The 22193-nt window shown below is 38.2% G+C and overlaps 1 protein-coding gene across 1 annotated transcript in view; it reads right to left on the bottom strand.

The window, feature by feature from the left end:
• DNAH8 (dynein axonemal heavy chain 8) overlaps nt 1-22193 on the bottom strand; it is a 283921-nt gene that overhangs the window by 256015 nt on the left and 5713 nt on the right. The window contains exons 2-9 of the mRNA XM_070586021.1: nt 17894-18363; nt 17651-17785; nt 13361-13445; nt 10296-10447; nt 9371-9560; nt 8290-8453; nt 2352-2528; nt 12-125 (exon numbers count right to left, since the gene is read on the bottom strand). Of these exons, the coding sequence (XP_070442122.1) occupies nt 12-125; nt 2352-2528; nt 8290-8453; nt 9371-9560; nt 10296-10447; nt 13361-13445; nt 17651-17785; nt 17894-18319 (1443 nt within the window). The 5' untranslated portion in view covers nt 18320-18363. The remainder of the gene's footprint in view (nt 1-11; nt 126-2351; nt 2529-8289; nt 8454-9370; nt 9561-10295; nt 10448-13360; nt 13446-17650; nt 17786-17893; nt 18364-22193) is intronic.

Here is a 22193-nt window from a genome sequence, read left to right as displayed (position 1 = left end):
AACATACTTACTAGGTCATAATTATAGAGAGGTTGACACACTTTTTCTAGAGTGTACAAATATCTGACATTATCCTTTGATTCATTTGCTGTATCAGTGATTCTCGCATCTAAATCACGCCAATTCTAAGAAAAAAATGTATAAGAATTCTATGAAACATCCAAATATCTCAGGGTGCTAAAGTTTAATCAAGAAATTCAAGCTATCTTTCCTAATCACAAGTATACTAAAATAGTAGAAATTTAAATGTGGTTGATATATTTTTTCTTATCTTCAGACAAAGTTATTATAAACAACTTGAATGAAGCCTCATCCCATTTGCAGTTAGCATCCTGTCTGCAGACTTAAACCAGACCTGCTTCCACCTGGAGTGACTTTTGTAGGTTAATTATTTGTGACATTACATTACTCTGGGTCTTCAAGAATGGGTCAAGTTATTAAAACAGATCATTATTCCAAGAAAACATTCCTATCAGCAGAGTGAACTTTCATATCCAGCAAGAATGTGCGGAGATGCTCAGGGACTATGGCAGATTGCCTCATCCAAAACATATGACAACCGATTTATAGTCACAGTAATAAAGAACTCTTAGAATAGGTAGCAAACAATATCTGAATTTTTTTAAATGGGGGAAAGATATAAACAGACAATTCACAGGAGAAGAAATGCAAATAGCCAATAAACTTTAAAAGATGCACAAATTCACTATTAATAAGGAAAAGACAAAATACAATAAGTCATTTTCCACATGTCAGATTGGCAAAAAAAAAAAATTAACTCATAAGGAGTATTGACAAAGTTGTAGAGTATACACCCTAGGGAAATACTTGCATGTATGCATATAGAAGCTTTAACTGCAGCAATGTTTGTGAACATATAGGAAAGGAACAATTTTCCTCAAAAAGTTAAACATAGAGTAGTTACCGTTTGACCCAGAAATTCCACTCCTAGGTATAGACTCAAGAAAAATGGCAACATACGTTCACACAAAATCTTGTACAAGAATGTTCATAGCAGCACTATTCATAACAGCCAAAAAGTGGAAACACTGAATGTCCATAAACTGATAACAAACGTGATATTATCAATACAATTGAATATTATTCAGCCATGAAAAGGAATGAAGTACTGTTGCATGCTACAACAAGGATAAACTTTGAAAACACTACACTAAGTGAAAGAAGCCAATAACAAAAGATCTCATATTATATGACTCCATTTATATGAAATGTCCAAAATAGGCAAATCTACAGAGATAAAAAATACATTGGTGGTTACTTAGGGCTGGGGGAGGGGGAGGGGAACAGGTGGAGACGAGAGGTGATAGCTACAGGGTAAGGTTTTCTTTCTGAGGTGATGAAAATGTTCTAAAATTGATTGTGATGGTTGCACAACTCTGTGAATATACTAAAAACCATTAAATTGTACACTTTAAATGGGAGAAATGAATAGTATGTGAATTATATCTCAAGATTGTATAAAAAAAGGAAATGACTTGACTGTCTAAAAACAAGAAAATAATTAGATAAAACCTGGTACATTAGCATTTTGGAAAACCACACAGCTCGATCTGACAGGTATAACTGCAAGATAGGCTACTGGGAGGAGAAGGAGTTGAAGAATAACACAGTATGACACTATTTACGTAATAAAAAAAACTAGAAACACAAAACAAAACTATGTAATTTCATAGGTACCTGGCATGCTCATATATAAACGCCACACAAGGTGTATTAAAAACAAATACAGTCAAATAGAAAACAGTGGTTGTCTCTATGTGCTTATCATTCAGCAACAGGAGTTATAGGGTGGTAAGATGTGTAATTAAGAGAGACCTGTTTCATCAGTACTATCTAAATCTTTTATTGAAAAAAAAACAGTATTCATGCATTATTTGTATTACGTATATTTTTTTTCAAAGGAAGAATAAAGAAAAAGAAAGGAACCTGGAAAGAATCAAGCCAAGCTGTTAGTAAAGATGACCTCCAGGAAAGAGGTGGAATAGTGGGAATGAGACATGTGATGAGACGGCATTTTTGCTTTTGACTTTCTATATAGTTCTTTACCTCAATGAGCCTGTATTGATTTACAATTTCCAAAACAATTTTTAAATAAATAGCAATCATCTCATAGTAGTACTGTCAAAATTGCTGTGTGAAATAAATCTTTGTTTCTATACTGCCTTTTCCTCTTCTGGAAATAATTGCGGAAAATGAGAAAGCCTTACTCAAAGTTTAACCCTTCTAAATACATGATTCTGATATATGATGCAAAGAAGCAGTTCAAGGAGGATAATTTTCCAGTTGGTTGTTCTGAAGTATACTCAACTTTCAAATAAAAGGTCTTTTACCTTTAACAGTTTGGAATGTGCAACATTAAGCACGTTTATGACAGCCTTACAACTTGGCCCTTTAATCTGTTCAATGATATAATTGAATTTGGCTGACATGCGTTTCCAGTGTTCCAATTCAGTGAGTGGACCTGAATCATCAGCTTCTTTTCTCATCTGTTCACTCTCAATAAGTACCTGCAATCAAAAAAATCCACAGGATGTAGAAACGTTACTTTCTTCTTTGTTAAAACCTCATAATTTGCATCTTTACAAAGAAAGATAAAAGTATAAATAAGATTCAACACTGAACAATGTTAAAAACTCCTAGCAAACTAGCAATAGAAAGGAACTTCTTTAATGTGATAAATAGTATCTACCAAAAATCTACAGCAAATGTCATAATTAAAGACGAAATTTTAGAAAATACCCTTTAAAACCAAAGACAAGTTTGCCACTATCACTATCCACTTCTATTTGACCTAGTAATGAGGTCCCAGAACAAGGTAAATAAAGCAAACAAAAGGTACAAGAATGGAAAATGAAAAATAAAATTGGCAAAATCACAAATTATATAGTTGCCACATTTAAAAAATTCAAGAATACCTGAAGACAAACTTTTACATTCAACAAAAGTGAACAATTCAGTAAGGTTGCTATATATATACATAAGTACTAGTAACATTTCTTCACAAGCCATCCAACAATCTGAAAATGCAACTTCTAAAAGGACAGCATTTGCTATAACAAATAATAACAAGGATAGGGGCTAGCCCCATGGTCAAATGGTTAAGTTTGCATGCTCCACTTTGGCGGCCCAGGATTTCACCAGTTTGGATCCTGGGCGTGGACCTAGCACCACTCATCAAGCCAGGCTGAGGCAGCATCCCACATAGCAGAGCCAGAAGGACCAACAACCAGAACATACAACTATGTACTGGGGAGCTTAGGGAGAAGAAGAAAAGAAAAAGAAGATTGACAACAGATGTTAGCTCAGGTGCCAATCTTAAAAAAATTAACTAATTAAAAATAACAATGACAAGATATCTAGAAATTAACAAACGATGTGCAAAATCTTTTTGGAGAAAATTAGAAAACTTACTTTCAGTGCACAAAAGAAGACCTACATAGATGGAGAGATATACCACGTTCATGGATGGAAAAGTTCAACAACATAAAGATGGAGATTTTCTTTAAATTAATGTATACATTCAATGAAACTCCTATCAAAATCTCAACAGGGTTTTTCATGATATTTGACAAACTAGTTTTAAAATTAATTTGGAAGAATAATTAACCAGAAATAATCAATGCAATTTTGAAGAAAAATACAGAAAGGGACTCACCATGCAAAATGTTGATTTAGTAAAAAGCTACAGAAAATAAAGCAGCATGATCAGAGTACAAAAAACAAGTAAGTAGACCAGTAGGATAGACAAAGGGGCATGTAAACTTGATATATTACAGAGGTGATATTACAAATTTGTTAGGAAAGAACGGACTATTAAATAAACAGTTCTGGGGCAATTGGTTAACTATAAGAAAAAAGACAAAATTAGATTTCTACCTTATATTATACACATACACAAAAATAATTCCAGATGGATTAAAAACCTAAATGTTAAAAATAAAATGATAAAACTCTTAAGGAAAAACATAGGACACAGGGATAAAACTATAAAGGAAGGCACAGAGCTGAAGATCATAATTGTCTAGAAAGTGGTTGCTACTAGAGGGGAATAAATGGGAGTTAAAATTGGGAAGAGGAATGCAAGGGGATGTAAGGTGCTGGTAATGTTCTATTTCCTAACTTGTGCAAAGCTTACACAGGTGTTCATTTTGCAATAATTTGTTTCTTTTATTGTACTCACTTTTATATATTTCACTATTTAAAATAAATAAACAATTTAGGAGAATATCTTCATAACATTGGAGCAGGAAAGGGTTTCCTAAATAAAACACGAAAAGCACAAATTTCCTAGGGACTGAAGGTAGCTAAATGGAGGCTAGATTACCATTTGTAACTAATACGTTTACATTAAAATGTAGAACTTTCACACAACTAAAGACACTATTATCAAATAAAAATGCAGGCCACAATGGGGACCGACAAAGGATTAACATCCAGATATTATTCAAACTCTACCAATTCAGCAGGACATCATTGAGCAATCTGAAAGAAAACTGGATGAAGGATAAGAACAGGCAAAGAGGAACAACAAAGAGGAAACCGAAATAGCCACTAAATATACTCAACCTCAATAGTATTCAGGGTAATGCAAAAGAAATCAAGACATCACTGCACACCCAACATACTGGCAATGATTAAATCTGGCAACCCCAAGTGTAAGGAAAGATTTGAAGAAATGGGAGACTCTTGAACACGTGCAAAGGAGACCTGAACAAAGATATTCACTGAATGTGTACTATTGTTGTTTCTAACGGCAATAAAAAGAAATGAGACAGGAACCAGCCTAACGAGATAGGGCTGTCCACCACTGAAGCCACAAGGCCCCTGGCCCAACAAGATAAGGCCCCTAACCAATTGGCAAGCTAGGAGAATCAGATAGAGACCACCAGAATCCACATTCCGCAGCCTTGGGACTTTCCCGGGTTTAGGCTTACACATGCAACCTAGCGCCCAGGAGTTGGCTGAAAGTGACCTCTTGCCTCACTACCATAGAAAAAAATCACACCCAGGGGTGGAGAGCTAGCATGCTAATGATACATGTAGCAACATGCTGCCAGACAGCACAGGCACAAACACAACGCCACCTCTACATGCCATGACGGAAGACATCCCCTGCTGCAACCTGATAAAAACCCCACAGTATGGCTAATAGTGGAGGAGCCGCTCACCTCTCTCTCTCTCCCTTCTTCCCTTTGTCATGACTGGCTCCCTGGTGCACAAGCTAATAAACTTTCTAACTCTTCACTCCTGCTTATTGTCTCTTTTGATTTCTATCCTGGGGGACAACAAGGACCCAGGGCACCAGTAACAGAAACATTCTACATCCCCTATTCTGAGGGAATGAATGAATAAACTTCTCTACCTCCTTAAACAGAGGATACTAGACATAGCTTAAATGTCTGAAAATATACATAATAAACTGACTTCTTCATAGAGGAACACCAGACAGGAGTTGTGAATAAATTAAATTTACTTGTATCAACATGGGTGAAAGAGAATGTTAAATGAGGAGGGAAAAAGGATGTAAAAAAAAAAAAGCTGTAAAAGGACGCTCCATGGTATTATACCATTTATGTAAAGATTTTAACCACAAATACATATTCTGTATTTTTATAATATATAATTTATATACACAATTTATTTTTATATAATATAAATCTTATAAATATGCAAATACAATAAAAATGTAAAACTTGAGGGAATGGGAGGAGACAACATCAGAATAGTGTTCATATAGAGGGAAGAGAGGAAAGCATTGGAAGCTTTAGCGAAAATAAGAGATCTGAAGCAAATATGGCAATAGGTACTATCTGTTTAACCTCAGTGGTAGTTACAGGGGTGTTTGTTATATTTTCTGTATTTTTTTGTTTGTAATTTTTCATAACTTAAATTGTGGTAGAATTTTTCTGGGTTTTTTTTTTTTTTTTTTTTTTGGCTGAGGAAGATTCACTCCAAGCTAACAGCTGCCTCCAGTCTTCCTCTTTTTTTTGTATGTGAGCTGCTGCCACAGCATGGCCACTCACAGACAAGTAGTGTAGGTCTGCACCAGGTGCCAAAGAGGAAAATGCCGAACTTAACCACTAGGCCACTAGAGCTGGCCCCAAATTGATAGAATTTTTAAGAACACAAATGAGATAAAATACATAGTTGATTTTTCAAACCCAGGATGGTTCTATCTTTAATCTATGAAATGCTTTTAATTTTAACCATGGTTTATGGAACTCTTTCCTAACCTCATTACAAGCTTCTCCATGTCCTTCAACAGAGATACTGGACACAATTTAAACTTGTCTTAAATGGCTGAAAGCCTACACGATTTAAATCACTTTTGATGTTTAATTCCTGTTCCACCATCACTCATAGATGGTAATCCAGCCTCAAATTAGATACTTCCAGGGATGCAGCACATTCCATTTTCGGGGAGGGGGGAATACTGTGAGAAAGCTATCCTGATTTCAAGATAAAATCTCTCTCCTTATAACCACCACACTCTTTCCAGTCTTACTTCTGCCTTCTAGGGCCACACAGTGCAAGTTTAATTTCATATGGAATCCCATCAAATATTTGAAGACATAACGTCACTCTTAAATCCTCTTTTTTTCCAGGTCAAACATCTCCACGTACTTTCCTTGAACAGCATCGTTCATATCCTTGGCCCATTTTTCTCTAAATTACCCATTTCTTAATGATTTATTTAAGTTTTTCATATATTATGGATACTAACTCTCTGTTATAGATGCTGATAATATTTTCTCCCAGAAGGTCATTTATCTTTTAACTTTGTTTATGGTGGTTTTTGCCATATGGAAGTTACTATATTTTTTTTTAGTAGTCAAATCTGTCGGTTTTTTCTTTCATGGCTTCTGGGTTTTGTATCTTGCTTAAGAAGATATTAATATAGTCTGACATTATGTTCTGGAACATTTATAGTTTTTGTTTTAACATTACTTTTTTAAGACTGGCTATTTTCACTCACCTTGTTTTTGAGATTCATCATGTTGTTGCATGTATCTCTTTTTCTAGTTTGAGCTTTCATATTTATGTCTATGATCCATTTTGAATTAATTTTTGTGTATGACAAGAGGTCAAGGTTTGTTGTATATATAATTTTTTTTAAAGATTTCTCCCATTTCCTGCACTGATTCTACCTAATTGTAGGCCATTTACTGAATTTTCTCAACTTGATTTCCTTATTTCAAGTTGCTAAATCTCCTTATATCAAGTCATTTTCTTTTGCTCGCTCATTTTTTGAAAGAAGATCTATATCACTTGGTCATAATAATTGGAGAGGATCTCCTCAGCCATGGTGTAGAAGAGAGCTTGATTTCCACATTGGGTTACAACTCCCCCTTCCTCCAGTGGCATAGTAGGTGGCTGCAGGAGTTCTCCCGTGGGCAGTTACCCACTTCATTTACCTAGCGACACCGGGAAGCAAATTCTGTGGCCAGCACTCCAGGCCTTGGTGGAATTTCCAAAGTCCTCCAATTTTCCCCTCCAACTGCACCTCCCTCCTTCCAGCATAGTTCTAAGAGAGGCAAGATCAGAAACGCTTCCCTCTAACTCTTGCTTGGTCAAGATTTTTCTCCCCTAGTCCTCACTTAACTGAAGATTTTCTTCTCTAGTTCCAGTGTCCTGTGTGTACGCACTAGAGATCAGTGAGTTGGCTCCTAAGGTCCCCTTTCAGTTTAAGGAAATTAGATAGCATCTGACTTTTGGCAGTGTTTATAGTCTAAATTGGCACCTCTCAGAATGTTGATGTATATCTCGTTCTTATCACTGCTTTTCTTACCACTAGAGAACATTTATTTGGCCAGAGAGTTGCAGACTTGCCACTATGGTACTGATACGAATGAGCCTATTTTGAACTTCTTTGCCAACACAGACAATTCTGTTGACCAACCAAGAGCTCCTTATTTAGCGTCTAGCACTGTGGCTATAGTCTCTCTATTGTGTCCTCTTTCTCTCTTATGAAGAGCATACACTATAAACAAAGTATTACAGATAAATGCTGGCTATTCCTGGTTCTTCATTATTTCCTTCTAAACCCATATTGGTACAGTTTCCTCCCTGAACTGAGAAATATCTCAAAATTGATTTTAAGTGGTCCGTAGAGAACAATGATGTTGCATGAGAACCAAGAAAAGGCTGAGTTTCATAAAAGAATCTGGAAAACTCCTCTTCCCTTTACTCTCAGGGACAAAACGCAATGACTAGGACACAGATGAGAACCGCAGCTCATATCTGATGAAATTACCCGAGGCAGCTCACCTGTTCGATCTGTTTGTACCATATCATCAGCACATCCTCTAGCTGACGAACAGTTTCTGAATTATTAGCTGCGACCGTCACTTCTTCAAAGGTATGCAATTTGGAAAAATCAACATTGTCTATCGTCTTTAACTTAACTGTTCCCTCAATACTTATTATAGCACCTAAAAGGGATAAATTAGTATTGAGAAGAGGTGTTTAATGTCAAAGGGTTAAATGTCAATGTGTGGTTTCAAGTTGTAATTATGAAAATGTTAAAGTTCTAATACTTTATAGAAATATAATGCCAATTGAGTGTTAGATTGTGACCATGATTTGTTAATAAAATTGTATATTTTAACAATATGAAATAATATAATTACATATTTTTTAAAGTTCACAATAAAGTATATATTTTTTAATATGGTGAAATTTTTCACAAATAATATAGAAAGAGAATCCTCTTGCTACAATAGAAAATAAAAAAGAAAACATATCTGGGGCTGGCCCCATGGCCAAGAGGTTAAGTTTCCGTGCTCTGCTTTGGTGGCCCAGGGTTTCACTGGTTGGGATCCCGGGTGTGGACATGGCACCGCTCATCAAGTCATGCTGAGACGGTGTCCCACATTCCACAACTAGAAGGATCCACAACTGAAAATACACAACCGTGTACCGGGGGGCTTTGGGAGAAAAAGAAAAAATAAAAAATCTTATTCCTGCAAAGATCCCTGGAAAGAGAGGTTCTAATGACTTGCCGTCTTTCCTCTGGGTCTCCTAATTATTTTGATTAACATCTTCTTACAAGATGGAATTTTTTTTCACTAATTTTTTTTGTTTTGTTTTGTTTTTGGTGAGGAAGATTGGCCCCGAGCTAACACCTGTTGCTAATCTTCCTCTGCTTTATGTGGGACGCCTCCATAGCATGGCTTGACATGTTGCACCTGGGATCCGAACTCGAGAACCCCAGGCCACCAAAGCAGAGAGCGCAAACTTAACCACTATGCTACCAGGCAGGCTCCTCTAATGCTTATTTTTAATAATCTATCTTATAGTTAATTTGCTCATCTTTAGTAATTTATTAAACATTAAATTTTATACTTACCATCTAAAAATGAAAGGTATCTATTGATGGTTTCAGTGAAAAGGTGTTTTTCAGATTCTCCTTGCTTGGACTGGTTTAAAGCACCCCAATTATTTGTTGCAAGAATAGCTGGTAGAAATATATTTGCCAGCATTTTCCTAATCCCAATTAAGAGTCCTTTTGATGCATCCAGAACAGTAAATAGTACATCCTGAAAGGGTGGTGTTCAAATGTTATTTTACATGCCAATCCCATTAAAGAAGTGTGGATCATAACCTGTTTTCCATTGCAATAAGCACAGACAATATATTTTATAAACTGTTAGGGAAACAAGTGTTGTGGATATTAAAGTTCTAAAATCCACCAACGCTTATTGTGCCCCCATTTTAACCATTCACATGCTTGCTCAGCAAGCAGACACTTCCCCGGTGCTCTAATTTCTGCTTAGGGAAGGAGAGATGGCCTGGAGCCTACACAACGTCAGGGAAAGGAAACTGAGTCTCCCGCCTAAAGAAAGTTCTCAGTTCAAAGTTGTCCTGTCCATGAAAAAGGGTCCAGAAAAACTCTGTCAGTCCAGGGAGAGAGCAACCAAATTAGCCTCTGCCCAGAATTTTGAATGGAAAACATGTTGGTAAAAGGATACAAACTTTCAGTTATAAGATGACTAAGTTTGGGGATCTGATGTACAACGTGGTGATCACAGTTCACAATACAGTATTATATACTTGAAAGTTGCTAAGAGAGTAGATCTGAAATGTCATCACCAAAAAAAGAAATGGTAATCATGTGAGGTGATGGAGGTATTAGAGTTAATGCTACGGTGGGAATCATTTTGCAATATCTAAGAGTATTAAATCAACTTATTGTACACCTTTATTGTTAATTATATCTCAGTAAAACCAGAAAAAAAAAGTCAAGTACATATTTGAAAAAAATGTAAACATACCTCATAAATATTTTTATTATTTATAGCAACATCATTGCGACAGCGAACAAAAAATATACAAATGCCTTTTAGTTTCTCTGGGGCTGCGCTGTCTATATACAACCTCATCATTTTTGCCCCTTTGGCTACTCCAGCAAAAGTTCGACCACATTCTGAAAACACAAGTGAAGAATTCAGCATATGATCACATAAGTGACCAAATGTTATAAACTACGGTAGATCTTACACTATTGGTTTTTTCTTTACTTTATTCTAAGAAGTTTTCAGTATGATTGCAGAATAAATTTTTTTGTCTACAGAAAGATGTCAAGAATTGCCGATCTTAAATTGCCGCCTCCTCTGGCGCCTTTCCCTACTTCTGCGCCTTTGCTCCTCTGGCCCGGCCTCCGGCAGGGCCTTCACACAACTGTTCTCCTGTCCCATCTCCAATCCTTTTTCTTCCTAATTCCTGCTTATCTGCTAGATCTCAACTGAAACACCACATCTCCTGGAAGCCTTCACTGACTCCCTCGAGAAGATCCAGTCCACTATTGAATAAATACACTCATAACACCCAACTTATATTAAATCCTTCTTTGAACTAATTTCTATCAGAATCAATCATCTAATTATAAATTTTTCTTTAATTTTAAAAAACTATTAAAAATGAGAATTCTGTTTAATGGTTGGTTGCAATATTAATATGCAAAAATCAACAGTCTTCCTATTTACAACAATAACCAACTTAAAATATGATAAAAGAATATTTAAATCCCCATCCAAAAATCACAAAAAATGCTCTGTCTCAAGCATTCCTTCCTTTGGGTTTGGGGATTCCTCCTGTGCAGTGATTCTGGAGGAAACCAGTCTCAGAGGGCTGCAAGGGTGGGCATGTGAAAACTAGACTAATTAGATTGTATAGAATATAACTATATTGGTACGAGAGAAAAATAGACCCCCTATTTGTTTAAAGACACTCTTAGGATTTCCATTATTTACAGCTGAACATATTCCTGGCTGACAGATCCATCAATTGGAGAATGGTTTCTAAAAATCACAATGCAGTTGTACTAAGGGATACTGTACAGCATTTTTTAAATGAGGTAAATCTATATGTAATGACATAGACTATGTCTAGGCTATACTGTCAAGTGCAAAAAGCAAGTCAAGAATAAAACGTATTATATGATCACATTTTAAAAATGATAATAAGCATTTATATGTTAGCACATGCATATAAGAAAGACATGTAGAGGAATATTAACCAAGTTGATAAATGCATTACTTTTGTAAGTAGCAAAAATAATGATTAAAAATATGTCTATCCTTTCTCTGGAAATTCCACTCCTGGGAATTCTTCCTAAAAAGTCTTCCTAATACACATAGAGTTGAGGCATTGTTCAAAGGAGCAAAAAGTTGTAAACAGTCTAAATTCTAGCAATAGGAGGTAAGTTTTGAAAGTAATAGTTACATTAGTCCAATGAAATACAATGCCACTCTTTAAAATTTAATTGTACAAATGTATCTAGGACATGGAGAAGAGAATATCATCAAATTTAAAAGCTATCATAGAATGAGAGTAGAGTTGGATCCTATTCTTGTAATATATAGACATACTAGATATATAGATATATACCTAATTATATATATACACACACACTCTACATATACATATCTAACTTTAACTCTCTCTCTGTCTCTGTCTCTCTCTCTCTCTATCTATATATACACCAAAGAAGTTACAGAGGAATATTCATCAAGGAGTTAACAGTGCTTATTCCAAGTGAGTGGGAGTGTGGGTGGTTTTTAGTTCTAATTATAGATATTTCCTTATATTTCTATAATTTTCAGCTATTGTTTTAATTTTTAATGAGTTATGAAAATACAGACCATACAATAATGTCACAGGATAAGAACTGTGAGAGACAGAACATCCACAGAGTAGACCTGGTCATTAATTATGAGTACACATGTTTTGTTGGGGAAGAAAGACATATGTATTGAACAATGAGATGAAAATAGAAGAACACAATCAAATGCTGTATTTTACAGTGCAAACTCTAAATGAGACAGGAGTGGGTAGGAGAGTGAGGGATGTGGTTTGGAACACTCTGGGAAGGCTCTGTAGAAGAGAGAATGCATGACGTGATCTGGAGGAGCGGTAGGGTTTAGCTGAGTGGAGAGAAGAAAGACATTCTGCGAGAGTCGGGAGGGCAGAGAAAAGGGTACAGAAATGACTTGGTACGTACAGAAAACATGAAGAGATCAGCTTAAAAAGAGCAAATTCACGTCTGAAAGAATAGATGAGATTAACCAAGTACTGTGTATCCAGGTTACTACAGGCCTTGGAGGATAAATGAGGGGTTTGGACTCAATCCAATAACTAGCAGCAGGATAAAAGATTTACTTGGCAGGAATAAGTAGTGTGAACTTCAGAGAGGAAATCTGGGAACAGATACTGGTTTTCAATCTGGAATCCTAGGGCAGGCATGAGGTAGGAGCCTAGCCTAAGGCCGCAGAGGAGGAAAGTGAGGAAGAACCAACAGGAAGAACACTAAAGGTAAAAACCACAGGACTTAAAAGATAAGTAGTCTGAGACCAAAGGATGGTGCACACTCCTACGTATGAAGACAAAAGTTTAGCAACCTGATAAAATGTTCATCATTTTAGGATAATGTGAACAGTAGGGGAAGCCAGATATTGCAGCTGACATCTGCAGCAGATACGAGATGCTGACCCAGGACCACAGGGAGCGGCTGCTGAGCTCTCAGGGGTTTCATGATAATTTCTAGTCATCTGAAAACATCCACCTATTTCAGGGAAAACGCCATTAAATTCTAGTGAAAATGTGCATTCCTCAAGAAAGGACAATATTTTCTGTAACACATTTTCTCCTTAAATCCTTTTGGTAATGCCTGAAATAGATATTTGAGCTGAAAATGTATTGTTTTTAGGACACTATCTTTTCCACATGTAAGCTTCTAGTAATGTCTTTTTATGAATATGGGATATGGATAAAAGAAAAGATATGTTGTACTTTAACATTCATGAACTAATAGCACATTACCCTTGTAAAACATCCTTACCCACACCAGGAACATCTCCTTCCTGGTACAAAAATTTCAATGTCTTACAACCATCTTTCATAAAAAAATGTGTAAATGCATCCAGCTGTTAAATAAAAGAGAAAATGATGATCAATAAAATGACTAGGGAAGTACAATCAAATGAACCAAGCTCTATGCTAGACATTTTACATACCATAACCTTCATCATTTTTTAAATTAAAAAAAAAAATGAGCCTCAAGGAGTTTATTTAAGATACACAGTGACAGGTATAGCAGAGGCAGGATCAGAATCTATTCTAAAAATTACAATATTGGGACCAGCCTGGCAGTGCAGTGGTTGAGTTTGCGCACTCCACTTCAGTGGCCCAGGGTTCGCAGGTTCAAATACCACGTATGGACCTACATACCACTCATCAAGCCTTGCTGTGGTGGCATCCCACATACAAAATAGAGGAAGACTGGCACAGATGTTAGCTCAGGGACAGTCTTCCTCAAGCAAAAAGAGGAAGATTGGCAACAGATGTTAGCTCGGCACCAATCTTCCTCACCAAAAAAAAGAAAAGAAAAAGAAAAATATCAAATGCAATGAATTCTTGTTTTTTAGACACAGTGTACTCCTGAGACCAGCAGAGTGAATATTATCATGGGCCAAAATCATGACCGTGGATTAAAAATTTACTTATAATACGTAGCATTTTACAAAGAGTTCATCTGAGCTTCACCACAATCTGGCATTAGCTAAGGTGGCATTATTAATGGCCCTCTTGCAGAAGAGAAAACTAAAGCTAAAGAGAATTTGAGGGAAGGACCCAAAGGCACACAACCACAAGGATGGAGCCTGCAACTGGACGCCAGCCCTGGGCCTCCAGATCTGTGCTCTTTCCACAGAACCATACTGCTGCTGCCTTAACTTTAGGAAACAGTCGTGTAAGCCGGGAAAGCAACATCTGCGACTATCTTGATCAGTGCTAAACGAAGGGAGAAGCAAAACTGGAAGCAGCAGAAGCATGAATGCCAATGTGGTGGAAACCTCTGCATTGGTCAGGGTCCTGGCAAGAAAAGGAGTCCCATCAAAGGGGTTTTTGAAGAAAGAATACAATACAAGAATACAATAAAGAAGCTACTTCTGGAGGCCAGAACAGGATTAAGGGAAGCAGTGGCACTCCTTGCAACAACAGGACTAGCAATGAAGGAGAGCCAGTACCACCCCAAGGCCTGGAAGGGTGGGGGTGGGAGACAGTGCTATAGCTGGGTGCAAGTTGAGAACTGGAGCTGTGGGAGAGGGCACGCTCAGGAGGAGCTGTAGTTACGGGAGGACATGACACTGACCAGAAACAAGGCCAACTGGGAAGAAACCAGACTTCTCTCCCCTTCCACCCTCTAATCTTCTGCTGGGGCCTCCCACTGCCTGAGCTATGTGGCAGCCAGAGAACAAGGGAGCCCAGATGACAGTTTCAAGAGAGTTCAGCCTTCCAGGCCACAGAGCAGGGTGGAGAAGAATAGAGAATGGATCTGAAGGCAAACAAGGTAACCATCACACCTTCTGTTGTCCTCAGTGTTGTGGTGCCTTTAACGAGTGCTTGTGCTCTGAATTGTACACCAGGCTTCACATAAAAGGAAAACTTTTCCATGTACCCAGTTTCCTAAACCACCACACCAAACCATGCCACCCATTGCTCCTTGTTCCATCTTTTTACTCACTTGTCCACCAATCTTGATGCCAGTTTACTATATGTCCTTGCCTTATCCTTTCAACCATATAAGCACTCTCATCTCTCCCAGATCTTGACATTGGTTTCCCTCCTGGTTGTGCTATCTTCCCTCCTCTGTGGCTTTGCAATTTACAAACAACTCTTAAGGAAACACCTTTCCTGGCTTGATTCTTCCCTTAAGACCTAGATTTCCTTTCTTGTAGCCTAACCAGCGTCTGGCCTGGTCTGTGACAGGCTAAAAGGAAGAATCTAACCACTTAGACCCAAATTCCAAGACATAGCCCAGGAATGACAAGTGGAAGGGTTTGGAGGCATATGGCCCTCCCAATTCTTGGCCAACAAGCTAGTCAGTGAGAAAGACTCCCTCTAAGCAGAGAAGCTTAGCCCAGAAAGCCAGCTGGCAAATATTTAAGGGTGAGATTACTAGCTCTGTGGCACGCATCTCCCTGACTTAGTCCTAGGTGCTGTCTGCCACTGAAGGCACTGGCCAGACTCAAAGTCTATGCCTAACCTTTGTAGAGTTGCTGGGATTCCAATAGCAGGGTTAGCCAAATTTTTGATGTAGCAAATTTCAGGTGAAACAAAGTTGATCACCAACTGATTTCCTCTCTAACCAAGGGAAGGAATGGTCCTCGGGACAGGCCTGAAGCCTGGGCCTACTTAGAAACACTCTCTTAGAAACTGGCCTTTCCTTCATCTCATAGTCATCTACTCAGGCACGTGTATAGGGTTGTTTTGTACCACTTTCTTCTACTTGGAGAATAGATAGACACATAGCCAGAGTCTCCAGAGGAGCCAAAATAGTCAGTATGGAAGGGAGGCCAGGAGAGTATTAAAACAAATTAAAAAAACAATACAAACAAACAAAACCAACCCAAGAATGGCAAAGAGAATCCTCTTACTATATGGGTGGTATCATCCACAGCCAAGGCAGGCTACAGAATTTGTGGGGCCCAGTGCAAAACGAAAATGCAGGACCACTTGTTAAAAAATTATTAAGAATATCAAGATGGCAACAGGAGATCATTAAACCAAGTGCAGGGCCCTTCAGCACAGGGGCCTGTTCGACTGCACAGCCCACATGCCCATGAAGCTATCCTTGACTGCACCCCTACATTCCTGCAGGGAACACTGGGGACTTGGGAAACCACACCCTACTTCCAGGTGCTTGCTGCGGCACCTCTTGTTTTATGTAACATCTCCATGCATTTTTCTATCCTTTGCCATTAAAATCACTCAGAGTTATTGACCTCTCTGCATCAATCACATTCCCACCTCAATGTAACACGCTAACAGAGCATAAAAACCAGCAATCCCATTCACACAGTCAGGGGACTGCCAGTTCTAAAGTTTTATAAGGGTCCTGGAAGAAATGAAGGGCAGACAACTTTCCAGAATTTGGCAACACATTGCATCAAGCAAGAGAGAGAGGCTCTTTTAGGAACCATTCCACAGAATCTTAGCTCCTAAAGCAAGCTAAAGAATTTTGCACAAGTTCACTGGTCCCTGTAAAAGTTGGATGTATGGACCCCAACGATGACAACCTCACCAAACACTGCCCCCACCCCAACTCTCTCACCAATGTCTTCAGTGAGCCAATCGGCTCACCACCAGCATGTACCTGCTCACTGGTCTTGCTGAGACTCCAGTCCAGTCCACTCCTAGAGGTGATGAAAAGCTCAAGTAGCTAGTAGTAATCTTATTGAAAATTAATTTAGCATCAGAGATATGGGGAAGGAAGCTGTGACACTGCTTCTGAGAGCTACTATGAAAGCCACAGCTTATCATATATAATTAGAGTGACCATATAAATTCATCCTCCAAAACTGGGACCTTTTTAGGAGTGACACTTTTAGGATGCCAGGAAAGTAGGCATAATCCAGGGCTGGCACAGTGAGACATATGGTAATTGCCCAGTTTTCTACTAAACTCATGCAATAGTCACTGTTCCCTAGCTCATATTTATGTAGTTTACTTTTCTATCTAAATAATCTGCATATGTAATTCATATAACCTGTACTTTTAAAATATTACTCTACCTGTGCTTGACCATCTCTCTAACGTCTGAAGAAGCCATTTCGAGTCAGAATCTTAGCCAAATTCTAGCTGCTAACTCTTCTCTTTCCTTCCTCCTCAATAATAGACCTTACTAGAAATATCAATCAACTGGCTATAACTACATAAAATAAAGCTTCTCTACTCAGTAAAATTCCAACCTTCTCTTTCTGAATGTTTTGTTGTTCATGACAATGATGCCAGTTTCTTAAATCAATCACTTTTCAAAGAGCAATTTAAAAAGTAATGGGGGCCGGCCCCATGGCCAAGTGCTTAAGTTCTCGAGCTCTACTTCAGCGGCCCAGGGTTTCACCGGTTTGGATGCTGGGCACCGACATGGCACCGCTCATCAAGCCACGCTGAGGTGGCGTCCCACATAGCAGAGCCAGAAGGACCTACAACTGGAACATACAACTATAAACTGGGGGGCTTTGGGGAGAAGACAAGAAAAAAAATAAAAAGAAGAAGATTGGCAGCAGATGTTAGCTCAGGTGCCAATCTTTAAAAAATGAATAAACAAATAATGATAAGACAAACTCACAGACAGAGAATCCAAAATTAATTCTTCAACCGTTACTAAGTCCAGGCCAAGATTTTCCGATAGAATTTCAAATATATATTTGTATAAAGGGTCAATTTTCAGTCTTCGGCTTTCCCTTGCATCTCTAAATCTTGCCTGAAGAAAGAAAACTACGTGTAAAAACTGTAATTATGAAGAAAAACCACCAATATATTTCATTTGCATTAAAGAGACACATATAAAAAACCTTATTATAAGCAAAACCTGTTTCTCCTTCAATGTTTCCTGTAGATTTGGAATGCCACTCATGCTGCGGCGAAATTTGGATGACCTACGAGAAGACTGAGAGAGCATTTCAGAAAGCACTGATTGGACCAATCGGGGTGCAGGCCTAGGTCGAACTCTATGTGGATCCGGCTCGTCATCGTCTGGAAGAATTATCTTTTCCTCAGAAGGAATGAGATTCAGATAATCGCTTGCAGAAGGCGAAGGACCTTCTTGGAAAGGATGGGCAGCATCTTCCGCAAAGGCTGCCTCTCCTGGAGGGGGCGGGGATTTTTCTTTCAAAGGAGGTGGAGCCTCATCTTGCAGATCCGGAGGGGCAATATCTTCTGAAGGAGGGGCTGTCTCTTCCGAAGAAGGAGGAGCTGCCTCTTCTGGAGCCCTTGGGCCAACTTGTTCAGCGCTCATGTTGTTCCCTCTTTCCTTCTGCAGAACACTTTAAACTTCAAAACCTAGGATTATAAAATGTTTTCTTTAAAATTGCACCGTAAGTTGAGTGTTATGCATTAACTTAATCCTCCCCTTGAAGCCAGACAGGTAGCAAAATCATTTTTTTCTTCTTTATTGTCTAAAGAAGCTAAGTTTACAGGGCTAGAGAGATTATTTTTTTTTAAGGGGGATAGCACGCACACACAACCCTAGGGGCTTTTGCAAACTATAAGCGCTCCTCCTGATTACGATATGCCCCCAGAGGGCTGCGGCTCCACACACATCCCATCCCTGTCATAGGAACCACTGCAACTGGTGGGAGGGCACCTGTCTTCCGTATACAAGGGCTGAAAAATGATTGACAGCCACTGTAGTAGAAGACCCATTGGTGATCACCGCGGAGATGCTGACTTGTCCAAGAGACCAAGCAAAGAGCTACATGAACCGAAATGTTCCTTGCTTGGAGGAACTCTGTGATATAATACAATTCTCCAACCAGATACTCAACTGCCCATCCATCTACCTCATCTATATGAGCATAACCGAGAACTCTGCAAAAGCAGAAAATGTCCTCTTAGTAGCCATAATGAATATCCCAACTCCAAACAAAATTCATGCTAAAATGTGATTATGACTATTTATTGAAGCAATGGTATCATAGAAAGTATAAGTCTGACCTACCCAATCAGAGAAGCTCTAATTATAAGGGAGTGTGGGAGTTATCGTGAGTACATAACCAGGAAAATTAGGGGACACCAGTGGAATGGGAGAAAATGTCAGTTATGGAAAAAACCATATTATAGGGTAATAACCAAGCCTCCATTAAAAAAGAAGTTTTCAGGATATGGCTAAGAGTCAGAAACCAGAATAATAGTAAATACTTGAAGAAGAAAAGAATAAATTCCAAAGCACATAATTCAAAAGAAGAAGACAGAGAAAGAGGTTCTCTAGGGAGAAATTCTGAGGATACAGCAGCAGATCTGACCTAAGTAAGACGGTGCTTCTTATGGAGGGCCACCAGCAGCCTCCGTAAGACACAGAGACAGCCTATAACCTGTACCCCACAGCTGCCCTCACCAGGTTTTCCAAAGAACCCATAAATGGCTGAAATTGTTTTCTTTGATATCCTAAATTGGTCTACTCAAGAACAGAAATACGCAAACTAACCTATCTTTTAGCTGCCGGCTAATCTGTTTACACTCCTACCCCGAAGATGTGCAAATAGGAAACATTGTTCCCAAAATCTGCAGGGTTTTTTTGCTCACTCCTCTTTTATAAATCCTAGGTTTTGTCTTTGTTCCTTGGCCACAATTACTGTCTATCTTCTTCACACATAAGTAAATATGCTTGGAAAATAAATAATTACACATCCTTGAGTTATTATTGGATACAACAAAAATCTACGATACCCAGGAGTTGTGTGTGCATTACATTCTCACACTTGAAATTGGCCTAGAGGAGTTGGTCATGCGATCTATAATAACTCAAGAACAAGTATAATGATACATATTAGTGAAGTCATATCAACTGACTATCACTCTGCTCAGATTTATGCTTTTGAATTCTGCAAAACAATGCACTTTACTCAGTAAGAGAATCATGCCTTCTCTCAAAGGATATTGATAGGCATGGTCGTCTGGTTTCTGAAACCAAAGTAAAATTTACTTTAATTTCAATATAATGGTAAAACACATGTACTGATTGAGCTCAGCAGGACTGGAGAGTTTCTCTGTAGGCAACCAGTGCTCTTTCTAGAGCCACACAGTTATCTGAGCCACTACAGAGCCACTATTATTTAAGCCATCAAAGAAAAGTGAAAATTGAATCATGATATTTTGTTTAAGAAATCAGGGAAGTATGCAATAATTCTTAATGAGTTTTCCCTCTAAAAATGGCTACTATTTTTAAAGTGTTGGCACAGATTAAATTTTCATAAAATGTTATTATCCAACACAATTCATTCCCTGAGGATTCCAGATAGTTGAGATTCACGGCACATAATTTCAGAAGTAGAAAAAACCCTTATAAATCACCTAGTTCAACTCTCCCTTATTGATACTGAAGTCAGGATTCAGATAAGTTACAGGTCTTACCCAATCATACAGCCAAGAATGATCTCTTTAAACTTCAGATCATACCAGATCACTGCCCTATACAGGCCTCCGCTGGGTGCCAAATACAAATTCTTGAGTCCTCCAGGGCTTCCCTGACTCGGTTCCAACCTCTCTCTCCAGTTTCTTCTATTGCCTTTGCAGTCTGTGCTGTCTGAAGTCAAAACAACTTTTGTATTTCCTGAAACAAGCACTGTTCTCTCACCTCTAGGCATTGGCAAGGAGCACACAGCCTAATGAGGGAGGCAAACATACTGACAAACACTTACAGTTTCATTGGAACCAGCCAAAGTGTGCACAAGAATCTGCGGTATCAGAGGAGAAAGCCTGGGAGGGAAATCCCTAAGGAGGAGCTGTCATTTAAGATAAGCCTTGGGAGGATACATACAACTTCCATGGAGAAGACTGGGCAAGTAATACTAACTGCCAACAATTAAATGCCAGATTCTGTGCTTGGTGATATATATAACTGTGCTTGATTTAAAAAAAAAAAAATATATATATATATATATATATATACACACACACACACACACACACAGAGAATAGAAATAACATTATATTAGTATTCAATATATTTAATATTCAATACATTTAATATTCAACATATATGTATTCAACATATATATATTGAGCATTTTTTATAACACTAATAAACCTAATTAATTTCAGTCTTTCAACCTCTATGTTCTGTTAAGATGATAAGTTTCATTTCTTTTAAAATAAATGGTCAGTTGGAGGACTCATACTCACCAATTTCAAAACTTACTACAGGCTACAGTAATCAAAACAATGTGGTACTGGCATAAGGACAGACATATAGACCAATGAAATAGATTAGAGAGGCTAGAAATAATTCATACATTTACGGTCAATTGATTTTTCACAAGAGTGCCGAGATAGTTCAACTGGGAAATAACAGTCTTTTCAACAGATGGTACTGGGACAACTGGAAAAACATGTGGATACACCTGTAAGAGAATGAATTTGGATCTCTATCTCACACCATATAAAAAAATTAATTCAAAATGGATCAAAGACCTAAATTTAAGAGCAATAATTATAAAACTTTTAGAAGGAAACACAGGTGAAAATCTTCGTGACTTTGGATTAGGCAGAGTTGTCCAAATCTTGGATTAGGGAATGATTTTTTGGATATGACACATAAAGCCACAAGCAACGAAAGAAAAAAAATTAATAAACTTAGTCAAAATTAAAAACTTTTATGCACCAAAGACATTATCAAAAAGTGAAAAGACAGGAGCTGGCCCAGTGGCATAGCAGTTAAGTTCCCATGCTCTGCTTCGGCAGCCTGGGGTTCACAGGTTCGGATCCCGGGCACGGACCTACACACCACTCACCAAGCCATGCTGTGGTGGCATCCCACATACAAAAAAAATAGAGGAATAGGGGCTGGCCCCGTGGCCGAGTGGTTAAGTTTGCGCACTCCGCTGCAGGCGGCCCAGTGTTTCGTTGGTTCGAATCCTGGGCGCAGACATGGCACTGCTCATCAAACCACGCTGAGGCAGCGTCCCACATGCCACAACTAGAAGAATCCACAACGAAGAATATACAACTATGTACCGGGGGTGTTGGGGAGAAAAAGGAAATAATAAAATCTTTAAAAAAAAAAAATAGAGGAATATTGTTATGGAAGTTAGCTTAGGGACAATCTTCCTCAAATAAAAAGAGGCAGACTGACAACAGATGTTAGCTCAGAGCCAATCTTCCTCAAAAAGAAA

Source organism: Equus przewalskii, chromosome 19 (assembly GCF_037783145.1).
Source record: "Equus przewalskii isolate Varuska chromosome 19, EquPr2, whole genome shotgun sequence".
NCBI classification, from domain to species: domain Eukaryota; kingdom Metazoa; phylum Chordata; class Mammalia; order Perissodactyla; family Equidae; genus Equus; species Equus przewalskii.
Note: the sequence above shows the minus strand (reverse complement) of the source record. Positions and strands in the feature narration are given on the sequence as shown.